General features: G+C 43.1%; 1 protein-coding gene across 3 annotated transcripts in view; it reads right to left on the reverse strand.

Moving 5' to 3' along the window:
* Nucleotides 1-359: 359 nt before the first annotated feature.
* The window catches only part of LOC147718917 (uncharacterized), a 139,431-nt gene continuing 123,703 nt past the window's right edge, over nt 360-16,087 (reverse strand). For all 3 annotated transcript variants that reach the window (XM_086964666.1, XM_086964668.1, XM_086964667.1), the window contains 2 exons: nt 14,229-14,345; nt 360-1,815 (listed from right to left, as the gene is read on the reverse strand). In XM_086964666.1, coding sequence (XP_086820792.1) covers nt 854-1,815; nt 14,229-14,345 — 1,079 coding nt within the window. In that variant the 3' untranslated portion in view covers nt 360-853. The remainder of the gene's footprint in view (nt 1,816-14,228; nt 14,346-16,087) is intronic.

Below are 16,087 nucleotides of genomic sequence, written 5' to 3' on the forward strand. Positions count from 1 at the left end.
TCTGCCTCTAATGGATCTCCATACCTGAATGTTTATGCGATAGTCTAATGGTATGCATATTAATATTCGTGTATCTCTGCAAAGAAAGGTATGTTGAATGTGATAACCGATCAGTCTGGAAAGAGCAGCTTTATCTGTAGTTGTGGGGGAAAACTCATTGGTTCGCTTTGTGGCTTTTGAGAATTTTCCTCTCCTGCAAAGTGTTTGTTCAGGACACCGTAAACATCTTCAAGACTCAAGAAAAATAAAAGGGAATACCTTTTATCACATCTATATTGTGCGTGAGATTTTCCCAACATATATATATTTTTCAGATAATGCACATTTCTCAGAGATTAAAAAAAAGGAAACAAAAAGTAGCTGTCTAAAAATGGTTATTGTTTTATATTTGTGCTTGTGGTAAGTTTAAAGGTCAGAATAGACATATGAAAAATCAAATAAACTTTTAACTGTAAGAGGAGGAGAGCTTGCTACAAATAGGATTAAAGTTTGTTTTTTCTTTATGAAAGAGAGGTTGAAGATCAGAAACAATTTCGTTGCAATGAAAAGATACCTTTGTAAATCATCCCAGGACCGAAATTCGTTTTGATGGGACTTGGATGATGATGATGATGATTAAAGCCTTATATAGCGCAACTTAGCCCGTAGGCGTCAAGGCGCTGATGATGCTTTGACTTTACTAAAATGTTCGTTGGAAAAGAAATTACTTCCACAGGAAGTAACAAATTAAAAAGATGTTTTAAGTGCAAAGTTGTTTCCAGACGACAATCCACTCAACATGCCCTTCCGACACAGTGTTTTTACAATCACTGGTTACAATTACTAGTTTGATGAGAATATAAAATGTGTGCTTTCAATCAATGATCACTTTCATAATAGAGCTGCCTTCTGTGTGGGTTTTTTCATGTAGACTGAGATTGGAGCGGTGAGGGAAAGTTTTATCACACCTCATACACTGGTATGGCCTCTCCCCTGTATGGGTTCTCTTGTGCTGGTTCAGATCTGAGCTTTGACGGAAACTTTTTCCACATTCAGCACACATGTATGGTTTCTCCCCTGTGTGGGTTCGACGGTGTCGAACCAGATTTGAGTTGTCGCTGAACCTTTTGAAGCATTCCTTGCACTGGTATGGTCTTTCTCCTGTGTGTGTTCTGAGGTGCAGCTTGAGGTGAGAGTTATAGCGAAAGCTCTTTGCACATTCAGTACATTTGTAAGGACGTACCCAGGAGTGAGTTATCTGATGTTTAATAAGGTTTGATTGGTTACCAAAGGTCTTCTCACATTCTGTGCACTGAAAAGGACGTTCTCCAGAGTGAGTTCGCTGGTGTATAATTAAAAGTGAATTTTTCATGAACTGCTTACCACACTGAGTACATATACATGGCATGGTCACTGTATGGGTTTTCTGGTGATCAATGAGATGTTTGGGGTTCTGAAATCTTTGCCCACATTCAGGACACTGGACAAAGCTCTCTTCCAAATAAGTTCTTTCGTCCGGAAGCAATCTGCTCAGGCAACTTTCCTCACTGATTGTATAGCTGTCTGGTATTTGGGCCTTGTTGTTATTTAATTGAGCAACTGGACCCATAATCTTTTTGAAACTTGTCTTGCATTCACTAAATGTATACCCTCGAAGGTCTGAAGAGCTCTTCTTGTTCATGTTGGAATTGTGAAGGCTTTCATGCTGAAACTTTTCTGCGGCTCTTTGAGAGTCAATTTCACTGATCTCTCCTGATAAGGTCTCAGGAAGATTTCCTCTCACAGGGCCTTTGGAAGGGAGCTGTGTCTTCATCTCTTGGCTCACTGGTCCATTACCTGGGAATTAAATTGAGAGTTGCAGTTATTAGTTATTCACCTTGTATCTGTAATAAGTTAAAACATTTCATAATAATCTTTCTATTATGTTCCTCATAGACAGCGTATTTCATGGCACAATATTTAGCAATGCCTTGCAAATTTTAAAAAAAAACCTTTGAATGTGTACAAATGTAAGCACTATTAAGGCTACCACTCAATAGAATCTGTAATGTTTAAAGAGGATTGGGAATTATGGAGATTATAAAGCCCTGGGAAGTACTCACCTGCTGTTGTTTTCTGTGTATAAATGTTTCTTTTGGGTTGAAGCTATTTTTGACACCTGCTCCTTTGATAATTGGCATGCATGTTCTGGAAGGAAGTTAATATAAACCTGCAACAGCAGAGCCATTTGCTAGTCCTAAGAAAATCTACCTCTTTCCAAAATAGAGGCATTGTCAGCTACTATCAGTCATTCTTCCACTGTTAGAACTAAGTTTGAGAATTGTGCTCTTTATAGATGTAAACAACATGTAATAAAACCTGGACTGATTTCCTAACTTTAAGGGTTGATCTTGAATGAATGAATACACCAGTATATCGTTGAACTGCAAACTGAATCACCTCAAAGTAGCCATGGTTGAAGTGAAGAGTGCACCTGGAATACATAAAAATACTTCAGCCCAAAGTAATATTTCTGAAGTATACAAAAAAAGTGATTGATGGAATTCTTGAATTAATCTCAGCCACTGGTAATTACTTGGGGCCGCATCCCAGTCCATTGTTATTTTGTACACCATGCCACTGCAGTATGAACCCAGCCATGGGCAAATTAGTATTGACCCTGCTCCAACATTAATAGTCCAGCCTGAACTGCCAGGCCCTTCCCAAACCGGAACCTAAGCAATCCAAGATTGGTTTCACCTTGAATGGGCTCGTCAGTCAATTGCAGCTTGGTTCAAGTGGCACAGTGAGCACAGGACCTACATCTGGGCATAACTGCCAAACTTGGAGCTACTGGTAAATACATGGCCCACATCTCAGTCAATCATTATTTTACACACCATATCACCTCAGTTTGGTCAAACTGAGGTGTTATGGTGTGCAAACTATTTGTGACATTTACCTACCCTGTCAGGGGTGTATTTTCGCACAATATACTCTGGTCCTTATAGGAAACTTAAAATGTGTCAATCAGGTTTTAAGACGATTTCAACATCTTGCAAGGGTCAGAGCACATATACTGGGCACTGGATAGCACTATCCAATTGTCAGAGTTCAGGATTACCATCAGGTCAGTTGCATAAAAAATTAAAAGCTGGGGGTGACCACCCAAAAAGGGGTCATTTTGCAATATGACTTCATAGTGTCATTAACCCCTTGCATGCTGATGACGGAGCGGTTCCGTCATCAGCTACGGGTGAGCTGTGCTGATGACGGAACCGTTCCGTCATGACTCCGCCCGCGCAAGGCGAAGTCAGCATGGGCGGGGAATTCCCGCCGCACGCAAGGGGTTAAAGTGCTTTATTAGTGAAATATCCACATGAAGCAAAGAATTGTGAGGAAAATCAAACATACCCAAAATGATCTTAACTTATAAAGGGGGAAAAGGACTCCTTCCACAATTAAACAACATCAAGACCCTCACTGAAAAGTGGCTGGATAAGAAATCAACAGGAATGGTGACAAGCAAATCTAGTAAAAGGCATAACGCTGCAGCTTCCATGTTAATTAACACATGAACAAAAGAAAGATACCAGAGTTACAGCCTCTCATTTACCCTTCCTTGGAAAAAAACAAAAGCCATTTTATAACAATCAATCAATACATTTTTATTGTAAAAGTAATTATAATTTTACATGTATGATTATTTAAACGTTGGATGTACCATGCAGATTCAAAAAAGTGCAAACTGAGGTAAAAAGAGAAACCCTGCATAAAAGAAACTCAAACACTGACAGCTAAAAATATAAAAGTATACAAAAGTTATTAATGAAAACAATCTCTTCTATTAACATAAACAATTCTGTCATTTCTGCAATGTTAGGGAGAGATTTTATGAAAATGAATACGAAACAAAGTTTCTCTAGATAGAATAAACCATTCATTAAACTTTTCCTAAAGTACACTGGGGCTCTTTAATCTTCAAGAGAGACAGAACATTCTCCATAAGTTTTACGAAACTTGCTGTCATTCAGAGGAACTCTCCACTCAATGCATATTTCAGAGTGTCCATTACCGGAATAATTTTAGCCATTTTAGTCGCTTGCGTAAAAGCGCTGGTCAAATACATACAATATCCGCTATGTAACCTGAATATTTTCTATTTTGCAATCCCTCCATTTTCTGTATAAAGCGCTTTTAACAGTTTCCTGGCTACTTATTTAAATTGTAGCTCAGAAATTTCTCCATTCCATAACTCTTCTAGTTGCAGGGCAATAAAGGCACTTTTTAGACAAAAGTGCGAGGGCTGGTAGTGTGATTTAGAAGCTGTAAAACCATGCCAGACACGTTTTCTTAAGGTGTTATATTTAGCGTGGTGTATCGCATGGCAAGAGATCAGGAATCAGGACAGAAATTTCAATGATGACTGCTAAAGATTGAATGCCAACCTTATTTTTGTTTTGCAGCTAGAATTAGAAGATGTCCTAAACGCGTGCATTGGATGATGTTTAACCAGGTTCTCAACTTCCTCAGGAACGCCACCAGCCCGTGTGCCAGAGACGGAAATATTTTAGCATTGAACAACAAGAGTAGTAGTTTAATTGTTGGTGCCTCAAGGTTGTTATGTAGGTACCACAGAGCAAATGTAAGTGAGGCAAACTTTGCTTTCAAATAGGCACAGTGTTCATGGGCAAAGCAGTATGCAGCGATCCGTATCCCTAAGTAACAATATTTTGATTGCTTCTCAATTGAAGTATAACCTACCTATTTGCCAGCTTTTCACTTTACAATATTTATTGCTGAATACTAAAACAGCTGATTCACAGGCATTGATTGTTAGTTTCTTGACTTTGTTACATATGCCAAGGGCTGATAAAGAATCCTGTAAATATGTAGCAGTGTGGTCAAGTATAATGAGAACCCTCAACCCTAATGGCGTCTGGTAAATAGGCAATATAAAAGTTTAAAACCTGATGTTTCAGTACGTATCCCTGTTTTAGACCTCTGTTTGTCATTATTGTGTTTGTGACATGATTAATATGAGCCAATTTAACCTTTACCCACATGTTCCAATACAAGGATTGGATAGCCCTAACTAATGGCGTTGGAATACCCCATACAGCGAATTTTAGCCAAAGTCTATTGTGATCTTCGTCATCGATGAAGCAGACAAACAAGTTACTTTTTCATATTTCATAGATTTGTGTATTAGCATTGAGAGGGTCAGGATGCTATCCATTGGTAATTGTGTACCCCCTAAACCCAGTTTGTTATTGGGATTGAATTTGTTCCCAGGGAAGGCATAACAAGGAGAAATATCTCGATTTCTCCTCATTTCTTCCTCTTTCTATGCATGCTACATTCTACAAGACACATAAAAAGATGAATATGCCTGCCCGGATTGTTTTTGTGCAGAAAGGGGTTCCAGGATTGTTTTTATGCAGGAAGGTGCCCTTTACTGCACAAAAACAATCCTGTATGCAACACAGGCACCCCACTGCACCATGGTGCAAGGGAACCTGCATTTGCACTAGGCTGCCAAAAGGGCACCAGCGTAAGGGAAAGAACTGCAATGTGCCGTATTGACTTAAATACAGCTAATTCCTGCCCTTTCCCTGTCACACATTGCAGCACAGCAAGGTAACTTGCTGTGCTGCACTGCATCACTTGCTCATCAATGAGCTCCTCTGTTTATACACAAAAGTATAATCTAAAACCGCATTCCGGGATGTAGAGAAATGCTTATCTCATTGGGCGGTAGAAAAGCTGTCATTCAGAAAACACAGATTAAATAACTGTAATGACTTAACAAGTTCGAGGCCCCTGGCTTTGTGCTGTTGATGTACAATAATTGCTGTGGGAATTCCCCAAAAGAGGACACTGTATGTGTAAAAGGGATCCTTTGTCAAATTGTATGCCAAAATGAGATTAAAATGGCATAAATTGAGCAGACATCTCTCTTTCCTTTGAGGAGCGAGTTAAGTGTAGTCTCAAGGTCTGTATTTTACTCAACTTGTCCCTGCTGTCAATTTTTTGCATGGGAGATCGATAGGGTTTGCTATACAGCTGAAGCTATTCGATGTATAGATGTATAATCAATCAATCAATCTGGGGGTTTAAAGCGCACCACTCACCGGTGAGGATCTCAAGGTGCAGGGGGGATGCAGGATGCATCTCTGTATCAGCCGAAGAGCCAGGTCTTGAGGCTCTTCCTGAAGGTGTGCAGAGTAGGGGAGCGTCTGATACTGACTGGGAGCTCGTTCCAGGCTTTGGCTGCAGTGTAGGAGAAGGCTCCTCATCCCGCTCTGTCGGTGTGTGGGGTTTCTGCCAGGGCGAAGTTGGCGGAGCGGAGGATCCTTTTGGGGATGTGGAAGGAGACTCTTTAGTTGAGGTATTTGGGTCCACTTTTACGGAGTGATTTGTAAGTATGGGTGAGTAGCTTGAAGGTTACTCTCTTCTCGGCTCGGAGCTAGTGGGGATCTCGCAGGTGTTGGGTGATGTGCTCATGCCGTGGGATGCCGAGGACAAGTGGCTGCGGTGTTCTGGATGGTCTGGAGTTTGCGTAGCAGGGATTTGTTGATTTCAGCTTAGAGAGTATTTCCGTAGTCCAGTCTGCTTGTTATGAGATGGTGTGTGACGTTTTTTCTGGCTTCGGGGGATCCACTTGAAGGTCTTGCCGAGGATGCAGAGGGTGTTGAAGCAGGTGAGGCGACGGAGTTGATCTGTCGGGTCAAGGTGAGGGAGGAGTCGAGCATGATGCCGCAGTTTTGAGCGTGGCCCATGGGGGTGGGGGGTGCCGAGGGCGGAGGGCTCCCAGGAGTTGTCACATGCGGAGGGGGAGGGTCCAAGGACTAGGACTTCTGTCTTCTCCAAGTTGAGTTTCAGACAGCTGCTGCTCATCCAAGCTGCAATGTCTTTTATTCCTTCTTGGAAGCTGAGTCTGGTGGTCTCGGGGTCCTTCGTGAGGGAGAGGATGAGCTGGATATCTTAGGTGTAAGATACAATGCTGAGTCCTTGCTGTCTCACAATGGCTGCGAGGGAGGCCTTGTAGATGTTGAAGAGCGTGGAAATGAGTGATGATCCTTGTGGTACTCCGCAGTTGATCCCTGTGGGTTCAAAGAGGAAAGGCGGGAGTCTGGTCCTTTGGGTTCTGCCAGCAAGGAAGGAGCGGAGCCAGTCGAGGACGGTTCCCTGTATTCCGGCATTGTGCAATTTGGCTGCCAGGGTGTGATGGGCGACGGTGTCAAAGGCTGCGGAGAGGTCGAGTAAGATGAGGGCTGTGGTGTGGCCTTGGTCGAGGAGCATGTGGATGCCGTCAGTGGCAGCGAGGAGGGCAGTCTCGGTGCTGTGGTTGCTGCGGAATCCGGATTTGGAGGGGTCGAGGATGGAGTTCTCTTCGATGAAGTTTGTCAGCTGGGCATTGGCAATCTTCTCAGTTACTTTAGCTGGATTCGAATGTGGCGTTGATGGTGCGTCGTAGCTGGGGCGCAATGGCAGCGGCTCTGTGCGGCGAGCAGGGGTCCGTGGGGGCTCCTGGGTGGGTGCTCTTCCTGGTAGTGGTGGTATCTTCTGTGGTGACTGGGGTCCAGGCGGTGATGGTGGGCTGCTGGAGGGAAGGTTGTTTCTGGAGTCTGCTTGTTGAAGTTATCATAGAGGGCTTTGATTTTCAGGAGGAAGTAGGTAGGTGTACAAGCCCTAGCTGGCTCGACCCTTGCTTTGGGGTTTATTATCTTTTATTTGAAAACTTCAAAAGCCCAAGACAGGGTTGAGATCGTAGCACCATGATTTCTGAATGCAGACTATTTATTTGGAGAACAGAAAGGAGTAACTCTTTTTTAAGATTCTGCCTACCCCTGCTACATTCCACGAAAGCATTGTTAGTGACCGCCTGCTAAAATCGGCTTGCTCTGTGCATGGTTGAATACTGTTAGGTATGCAGAGAGCACACCCCGCTCTGCAACCATTGGTTTGCTAAACAGAACAGCTCTTTACGCATCCCTGTCTCCCAGTTTGAGGCTTCCAACTAATTATCAAATCATCAATGGTTGCATTAGAACATGCCTAGCCCTGATTAGCCTTAATAATTGATTTTGGGATAGTGGCAGAGTGTGTAACTGTAGTTGGTGTACGGATTAGTTTTTCTGGATAGGCCGCCATAACTGGTTTAGCAATTATAATGACCCATGTTGTAAATTGATCTTTATGTCTCCAGTCCAGATTGGCTATTTCTTGATTTGCCCAAATTACTTTTGTTGATTCTTTACCAGCAAGTATATCTCCCTCCACAAAATCAATTCCCTCCATGCTGTGGAAATTCTCATCCTGTAATTGCAGAACCTTCAATGTGTTTCCTCTGTTTAGAATGTCATGCTGACCCCTTCAGATGTATTTGGGTGTCTAAAAAGGGAGTGTGAATAAATGTCAGCTTTACTGTCCCATCTGTCAGGCTGAGGTTCACACATGGGGCTTTTGTGATAGCCACAGTCTTGTCAGACATCCAGCGGATGTTATTGAAGATAAGATAAATGCAGAGTGTGTTCCATATTGGAGAATGGATGCATGTGTAATATTGATATTGTTGTGTGAGTTATCTGAAATACATTCTGGGATGTTTGAACAGTGAATGGGATTGCTTTCTGTTTCTGGCTTCATCATTTCAGTGGGTTCTGCCATTGTGTGCTACGATGTACTAGATGAAAGTTGTGGGGGCCTGTTCCCTGGCTCTGTTTGATGTGATAATGCCCTACAGTCATTTGGTGGAGCCATTATGACCACAAGTGTCCCATCTATGATCATATATTAAGTTTTGCGACTAAGTGTGGCATAAAGCTGAATTTTCCTTCTGATGGTTGGCCATAGTGGAATGTATGGTTCTATGTAATTCGCATGGTTTGCTTGCCGCAGTTAGATCCACTAACATATTCTTCTCCAGTTCTGCATAGACTTTTACAGGTGTGTTAACCATCGCCTGCCTGTGAAATAGGGGGTACATATTAGCAGGAAAGTTGCTGCTAACAGACTTGCAGTTTAAAATACTGATTGATTCTTAAGGCGTTTTTTTGTTTTTGAGTTAGCGGTCTAGTTGACTCTAGAGAAGGAATGGTACAAATATCAGCGTCAAACAATATTTGATTTTAAGTGGTCATTTCTGTGGTGTTCCCGATGTTAGTTTTTTGACTACTTGGTTGACAGCTTGCCTCCTGTACCGGCTCTGCGTGTTTATTACAGTCAGAAAAAGTAGTCAAGTTATTCTCTGGATTTCGATTGGTATTACCAATGGGGGCTTGAATAGGCAGACTGCAGATCTTTAGAAGAGTTTGTTAGTGAAGATATTATCCCAGGGAGGCTTGCCAATTTATCTATTATTCAGCAACAGTTGCAAGTTGCCCAGATCATTTGTTTCTTTTCTTATTGAAGTGAATATAAATCCTAAATTGTTAAGACTTGTTTCTACTGATATAACCCAGGAGACTAATGTATGAAGGAGATCGACTTGGATCTTCATTTTGGTCCGACTGCCAGGTCCACGCTGAGATAGTTGCTTCTAAAGTATGACTGAGTGCAGAGAGAGTTCTATTTGTGTCTGTTAAACTTGTGGCTTTCGGAGTAGTGCGAGCGATATGAGATTTGTTTGGGGAGAAGGTTAGGTTATCAATGGAGACTGAGTTGTAAAGGTGCAAGGCAGAGAAGCAAATATTAATGTCTTTGTCTCGAGAAGAGCATTCCTTGATCCTAGAATAAGTGGACTTTGTTAAGAGGCTTGCCCCTTTGTCTACAACTTGGTGGACTTGAGTAGCTGGCAATGGAATATGAGGACGTCTGTTGCAGTTTGGGCTTTGATTTGTTATTTGGGGCATAAAAGAGATGGCAGATCGGCCTCTGACACGTGAATTTCGGCCTGAATGGTTATACTGCTGTGGCTAGGAACGTCTTGCTGGCCCTTGTCTATTAGAGTAAGCTGGTTGGGGGTTCACAAAGTTGTGGCCCCATCAGTGGCCGTATTTATCTGAGTAAATATTGTTGAAAGCTCAGGGCAAGTTACATCCAAAAGTGATTCCTTATTTTTTGTATTGAAAATACGGACCAAAGCGTTGTCAGAATTTAGATGGATGGTGATAGAGCAATCACTAACAGTATGTAGCACTTGCCATTTTAATGCAGTCCGGCTTCTTGTGGCAGTTTTTTTTAACGAGGAGCCAGTCTTGTTCTTTTAGCCTCCCAGCAGAGATTTCTTTATTTTTTAATAACACATTATTGGCTTACTAAAAGGCATATACTAAATACCCACATTGCCATTCCGCACAGGGGAGCTTGTATACATTCCAGATAAATGCCAACATTCAATCACCCCACCTCTTATAATACATGCATTTAAGACATCTACTTCATAGTACCAGTTGAGTATTTTTAACCACATGGCTGCTAGGCGTTTTCCCGTCCTGCGCTAAAAAAACATAAACCCCATAAATCATGACGAGCTGGCCTTGTCATCCGCGCACGGCAGGTAAGCGCCATGACGAGCCCAGCTCGTCATTAGCTTCGAAGGGGTTAACACAGTTCAGCGGCTGACGCCTCCAACCACAGCTGCAACACTAATGCTTTGACATAAGCTATGTACATTTCCTCTAGTCAGTGGAGGCAGAGTGGACTTAACTGAGCATAATAGATTGTCACCCAGACCAAAGTCGGTCCAGTATCTTTACGCAGGTTTATCCATGTCAGTGTGGACCGATGATGAGATAGGGGTAGGAAACTGGTAACATCTGCCAAGTGCCCCGAGGGTTGTTCGCCCGTGAGGCGCCTTCCTTTTCACCACACATTTTTTATTGTGTCTATTGTTTAAGTGTGGGTGGATGTACTGTCTCAGTGGAGCAGACCTCGGTGGATGTGTCGAGTTGAATTTTGCCCAGGATTCTCCCTTTTGTAGTTACAAACAATGGTTTGATTTGGACGGTTAGGCACAGAAAGAATACACCCAACTACACGTAGAGGGGGCTAGTCTGGATCTAAATAGTATATTTTTTCCAGCAGACAATGTTTGGATGCCTAATAGATGAATGCTAACCAATGTCCACGGTACAGTTTTTTTTGGTATTGAACTTTAATTTCTTAAACCATGTTATGAACCATAAAATATTTAGAGTGAACATGACACAAATGTCCAGAAGTTCTAATACTTCACTCTCAGATAACACTAGCACTGTACATGTCCACACTAAAACCATACTCCCTATTAGGGCAGAAATGTTCTCCCCATAGAAAGTTCCTGTTGCTCTTTAATTTAGATGTTTTTGCCTCATCACACATTACAGTCATGCATTCAGAGAATTGTGTGACATGAAATGCAACAAAGAGCTGAGCTCTGTGGTCGTTAAGGACATGAATATCATCACCTCATTGGTCTGGATGGAAATATTTGAAAGTGGTGCGGCAACAGATTCTAATAGCAGGTCAGGGCTTTTTAGTATGGGTCAGAAGTGGTAGCGTGCCAAGATTTCTTTACTAGAATCCAGAGTCCTACACCAGTAGTCACTGAGAAACTCCTCTATGCTCTAGGGTTAGGGTTGCCAACCTTCCTTCGCCAGGAAACAGAACTATGTACATTCTGCACACAGCGAGGATAAGCTGCCTTCACCTGTCTTGCAGGAAGGAGCTGCCTGACTTCTGAGGAGGGGGCCTGAAGGTGCCATTGCTGAAAGGTGATACTGCCTAGAAGTGGAGGACGGTGAAGAGCTGAGCTAGGAGGAGTAGAACAAAGCCATCTGCATCTCAGGGAAGGCTCTGCGCTGCCAGGCTATGTCGTGAGAACTGGAGACTCTGCGACCCCACAGTGTGTCCAGAAGCTTAGCGCTTGTGACAGCTTGGTGCTCTACTACTGGGTGCGTTCTTCATTTTGTTTGGGTGCTGGGGATGTGGTTGCGCCATAGGACCAACCACTAATTAGCCCCTACTTGTTACAGGACAGTGCCACTGAAACACCGCCTCAATGCGGTGCGGCCTCACCTCCTTTGCTGTAGCACACACCTGTTCACCTGATGCAAGGCCAGAGACTTCAGTAAAATCGACCAGCCCTGTGCAGTCAGAGCATCTGTTCCAGGGGGCAGTGCAGGGGACACATCATCTGGAACTGCACAGCCCCACTCCCAGCCAGAGGGATAGGGCTGAAGAGGTACAGTTTAACACAACAATATACAGTGCAAGTGTATGACACTACGAAAAGGACTGGGAGCTTTTGCGAATAGTTCTTCGTGTGCCTAACAAACTCTCTAAAACAGACTTTGGCAAGGAGTGTCATCAACTCCTTGGAGTCTTAGGGGGAACTGAGGTGCAGGCCGCCCCCCACTCAAATTGTACCAAAACAGAAAAGGCCTGTCCCTCAAGACACTTCTATTTTTCAGCTCGGCTGCAGGATCTATATGGGTGTGTGCATAACCTTGTCACTACCCCTATCCTTGTTGTATCAAGGCTCTTTAGTTCCTGCGCAAGTGTCACTCTTTGTCACAGTACAGACAAGGTAAAGTAAAAACTGCCAAGATACCATCACCCATCCCACAAAAATTGTGGAGAAAGAGAGTGAGCAACTCACGGTAGAACCACCAATGGGGTTATCTGGCTAGCAAATGCCAGTGTACCCACTACTCATCATCGGTTGCTCACTCTCGTGAAAAGTGGAAAGAAAAAGACAGACACATGGAAGGAAAGGACAAACAACATGTAATGATCCTTTTCCTCCTCAACAGACAGACAGTACTCCGTTCCGTGCCCCAGCAAATAGAAAATACCACTCGCTGTTTAAGTGTACATATTCACCATGCACCCCTGTGAGAAAAAGAAAAAGTGAATCTCACGCATTAAAATTGCAGAACCCACTGGCCACTCCTGCTTTTATTCTGGGCTGTGAGTACTCCAAATTAAAACAGCTCACACTGAACCAAGTTTCATGTGAGTCTAAATCGCCAACATGTTTCGTTGCTGTGCTTTGAGCAACTTCGTCAGGGCACAAAGGGGTTCGCCGCTTCTAAATTCCACTCATATCTTGTTTAAACCTGAGGGTTGCATATCTACTGCATACCTGCTACCTTTCTCAGGTGGATATCCGTGTCGTCAAGATCACGTATCCTTCATTGAAACCCGCCTCAGGTCAAGGTTTCCCAGCCGGTCACAACACGCTCCGTAACTCAGCCACAGCTCAACTTGGTTCAGTGTGAGCTGTTTTAATTTGGAGTACTCACAGCCCAGAATAAAAGCAGGAGTGGCCAGTGAGTTCTGCAATTTTAATGCATGAGATTCACTTTTTCTTTTTCTCAAAGGGGTGCATGGTGAATATGTACACTTAAACAGCGAGTGGTATTTTATATTCGCTGGGGCACGGAACGGAGTACTGTCTGTCTGTTGAGGAGGAGAAGGATCATTACATGTTGTTTGTCCTTTCCTTCCATGTGTCTGTCTTTTTCTTTCCACTTTTCATGAGAGTGAGCAACCGATGATGAGAAGTGGGTACACTGGCATTTGCTAGCTAAATAACCCCATTGGTGGTTCTACCGTGAGGTGCTCACTCTCTTTCTCCACAATTTTTGTGGGATTGGTTTTGGCAAGGAGTGCCCAGGAACCCAGAAGGGCTTTTGTGATCCATATACCCAGCAGGAGGGCAACTGGCACCTATATTGCATTGATTATGTTTCACCAAAATACCTGCGCATTGGTGAGCAGCACAAACTGACATTGCCAAGCCCCCTTACATAGTGATTGTTACCTTGCTCAGTGAATACCTTATATCTGCAATTTGAATTTTTTAAGTACAGTATTGTTTGTTAGAAGTAAAGTGTGTTTTTTCATATGCTGCAGCACTGGCTGAACATAGATTTTTTTTCTACTATTACATGTTTCATTGAGTTCTGAGTTTTTACTCAACACCACTACACCCAGTAAGCCTTGGACTGCTCAATTTGCCTGAGAGTTAAGTGCTAAAGGAGTGTACTGGTGCTCGGTTTTCGGTCCAACAGTAAAAGCCTAGACCACGAGTTTTAAAAGGCTATTGTTGTTACAAGTTGAGCTCAGTAACCACCTTCCTGCCCTGGGAATCTCCAAAAAGTTTCTACACTCCAAATAATTGGCAACGTTTCCTTACACAGTCCCTGAATTTAGGAATGGCAAGCACATGGCTATGAAATAGGAACACCGGTAGAGTGTCTTGCTATTATATCACTTCAGATAAGAAGTTACAGCTCCGGATACTTGCTCGAGAACCATTCTTTGCAGTTCTTACTCACTTCCAATAAGGCAAGGTCCATGTTCCAACTTGTCAGTGATTTCACAGTCCATCAGGTAGGCCAAGGATTCTTCTTGCTTAACAATGAATGAAGCATCGTGACTCACAGGCTCTTTTTCTACAACAGAAACAAATTTAAGACGTCATTTCTCTTCGGCATACTGAAAGAAATATCCACCTAGCTCCTCATCTGTACTGGAGAGCCATTCTACATTACTTTCTGTTCTAGGGTACTGCAACCAGGCAGGAAAGCAGCTTTAGGAACCACGGGTCTGATTTACGAATTTTCCATTTGCACAAGTGGCCAAAATAGAACTCCGAATTCTTCTGAATGGAAAGAAATTGTGCAAACTGACCTATATTTTTATTACTGTTTCTTTCAAGGAATTTACTCATCCAAAACATACAATTCATTTGCATTTAGTATCTTGAAAATGGTAAAGTTAAAATTATAATATAGTAGCATTCAATTATTACTACATCAAAACAGTGTAACATGAAAAAATATTAGTGCAACTCATTATAAAGTGCCACATTTTATCCTTCTCATGCACCAAGTTGAAAACAAGTACCTTGCGACGCAGAACACAATCACATTGCTGGCATCTGATTTTAAAATCTACAGCGTAGTTTTGTGACTATACATGCCCATTGAACGACATATGATAAGTATCCATTTCCTACGTATATGCACATAACAAGGGTAAACAAGCACTGGCGTTGCCAATAGGTTTCGCATTTGGAAAGTTGGAGCGATTGGTTTTGTAAATGACATTTTATATTTATATATTGTTATTGACAATGCCAATAACGATATATAAATATAAAATGTCATTTACAAAACCAATAGCTCCAACTTTCCAAATGCGAAACCTATTGGCAACGGCAGTGCTTGTTTTGCTTAAGGCCTTTTTGGATTCCCACAGAAATCTAAGTGGCCCAGAGACTGGCGAAGAAGTCAAGACTGCCTCTCGCCTGCACCACAGGCCGGGCAGGAGCTCCCGGGAGGGGGTGTGGTGCGTGTCAGAGCCTTCCTGTAGGGGAGGGGCCGAGGGGAGTGGTGGTTCTAGTGTGTAAAGCGTACTCCAAGGCCCCGCCCGTGAAATGTCAATAATATAATTATGTGCCTGCTTTCTGGGGCCGCCTCGATGATGAAACCTGAGCCAGTGATGTTTGACTGGTTGTTGATTAGCATCTCAAACGGGAATGCGCTATAGCGCTTTGATCGAGAGTACATGATTCCCCTCTCTGGTGAGCTCATACGGGACTGCCTGTTATTTTTTGGTTGACCTTGACTGGATGAAAGGGTGGGATGGCCGTGCCTGGATTTGAACCCGGGACTTTCATATCATCACAATGAACGATTTTGGTTCTAGCCTCAAGAGTCAATGCTTAGAATGTCAGCGCCATGCGTGTAGAGCGACCGCCCTCAATTAAGATTTTGTCACAAACCCACTCTTAATTTTGCCACGCACCTTGTCGCACATTTCACTACATAACAAGTAAACAGATGAGGTGCTGCCCGCTGTGGTTAAAAGTTCCTGCATTAAGCTCCGGCGGCATGTGGTGATGCAGTCGGCCACTGCCGCACTTTTCAAATACTGTTCCATTGGACTTGATGGCAAGGTAAACGTTCCTAGAGAACAGACTGCATTACAAGTCCTTTAGTAACCGTAATCAGGAGTCCCGCAGTCCCGCATCTGCGAGAGGGTGGGGTTACACCCGAGGTGCCTGGGGGCTTCACTGGGCGGGCATGCGTAGAATCCAATATGTTAACGGAGTACAACTGTGCCAGGGGAAGCGTGTGCAACCCCTAGCTCTAGTGAGAAACAGATGCAAACATAGATAGAAATGAGGAAG

Source organism: Lissotriton vulgaris, chromosome 4_1 (assembly GCF_964263255.1).
Source record: "Lissotriton vulgaris chromosome 4_1, aLisVul1.2, whole genome shotgun sequence".
Classification (NCBI taxonomy): domain Eukaryota; kingdom Metazoa; phylum Chordata; class Amphibia; order Caudata; family Salamandridae; genus Lissotriton; species Lissotriton vulgaris.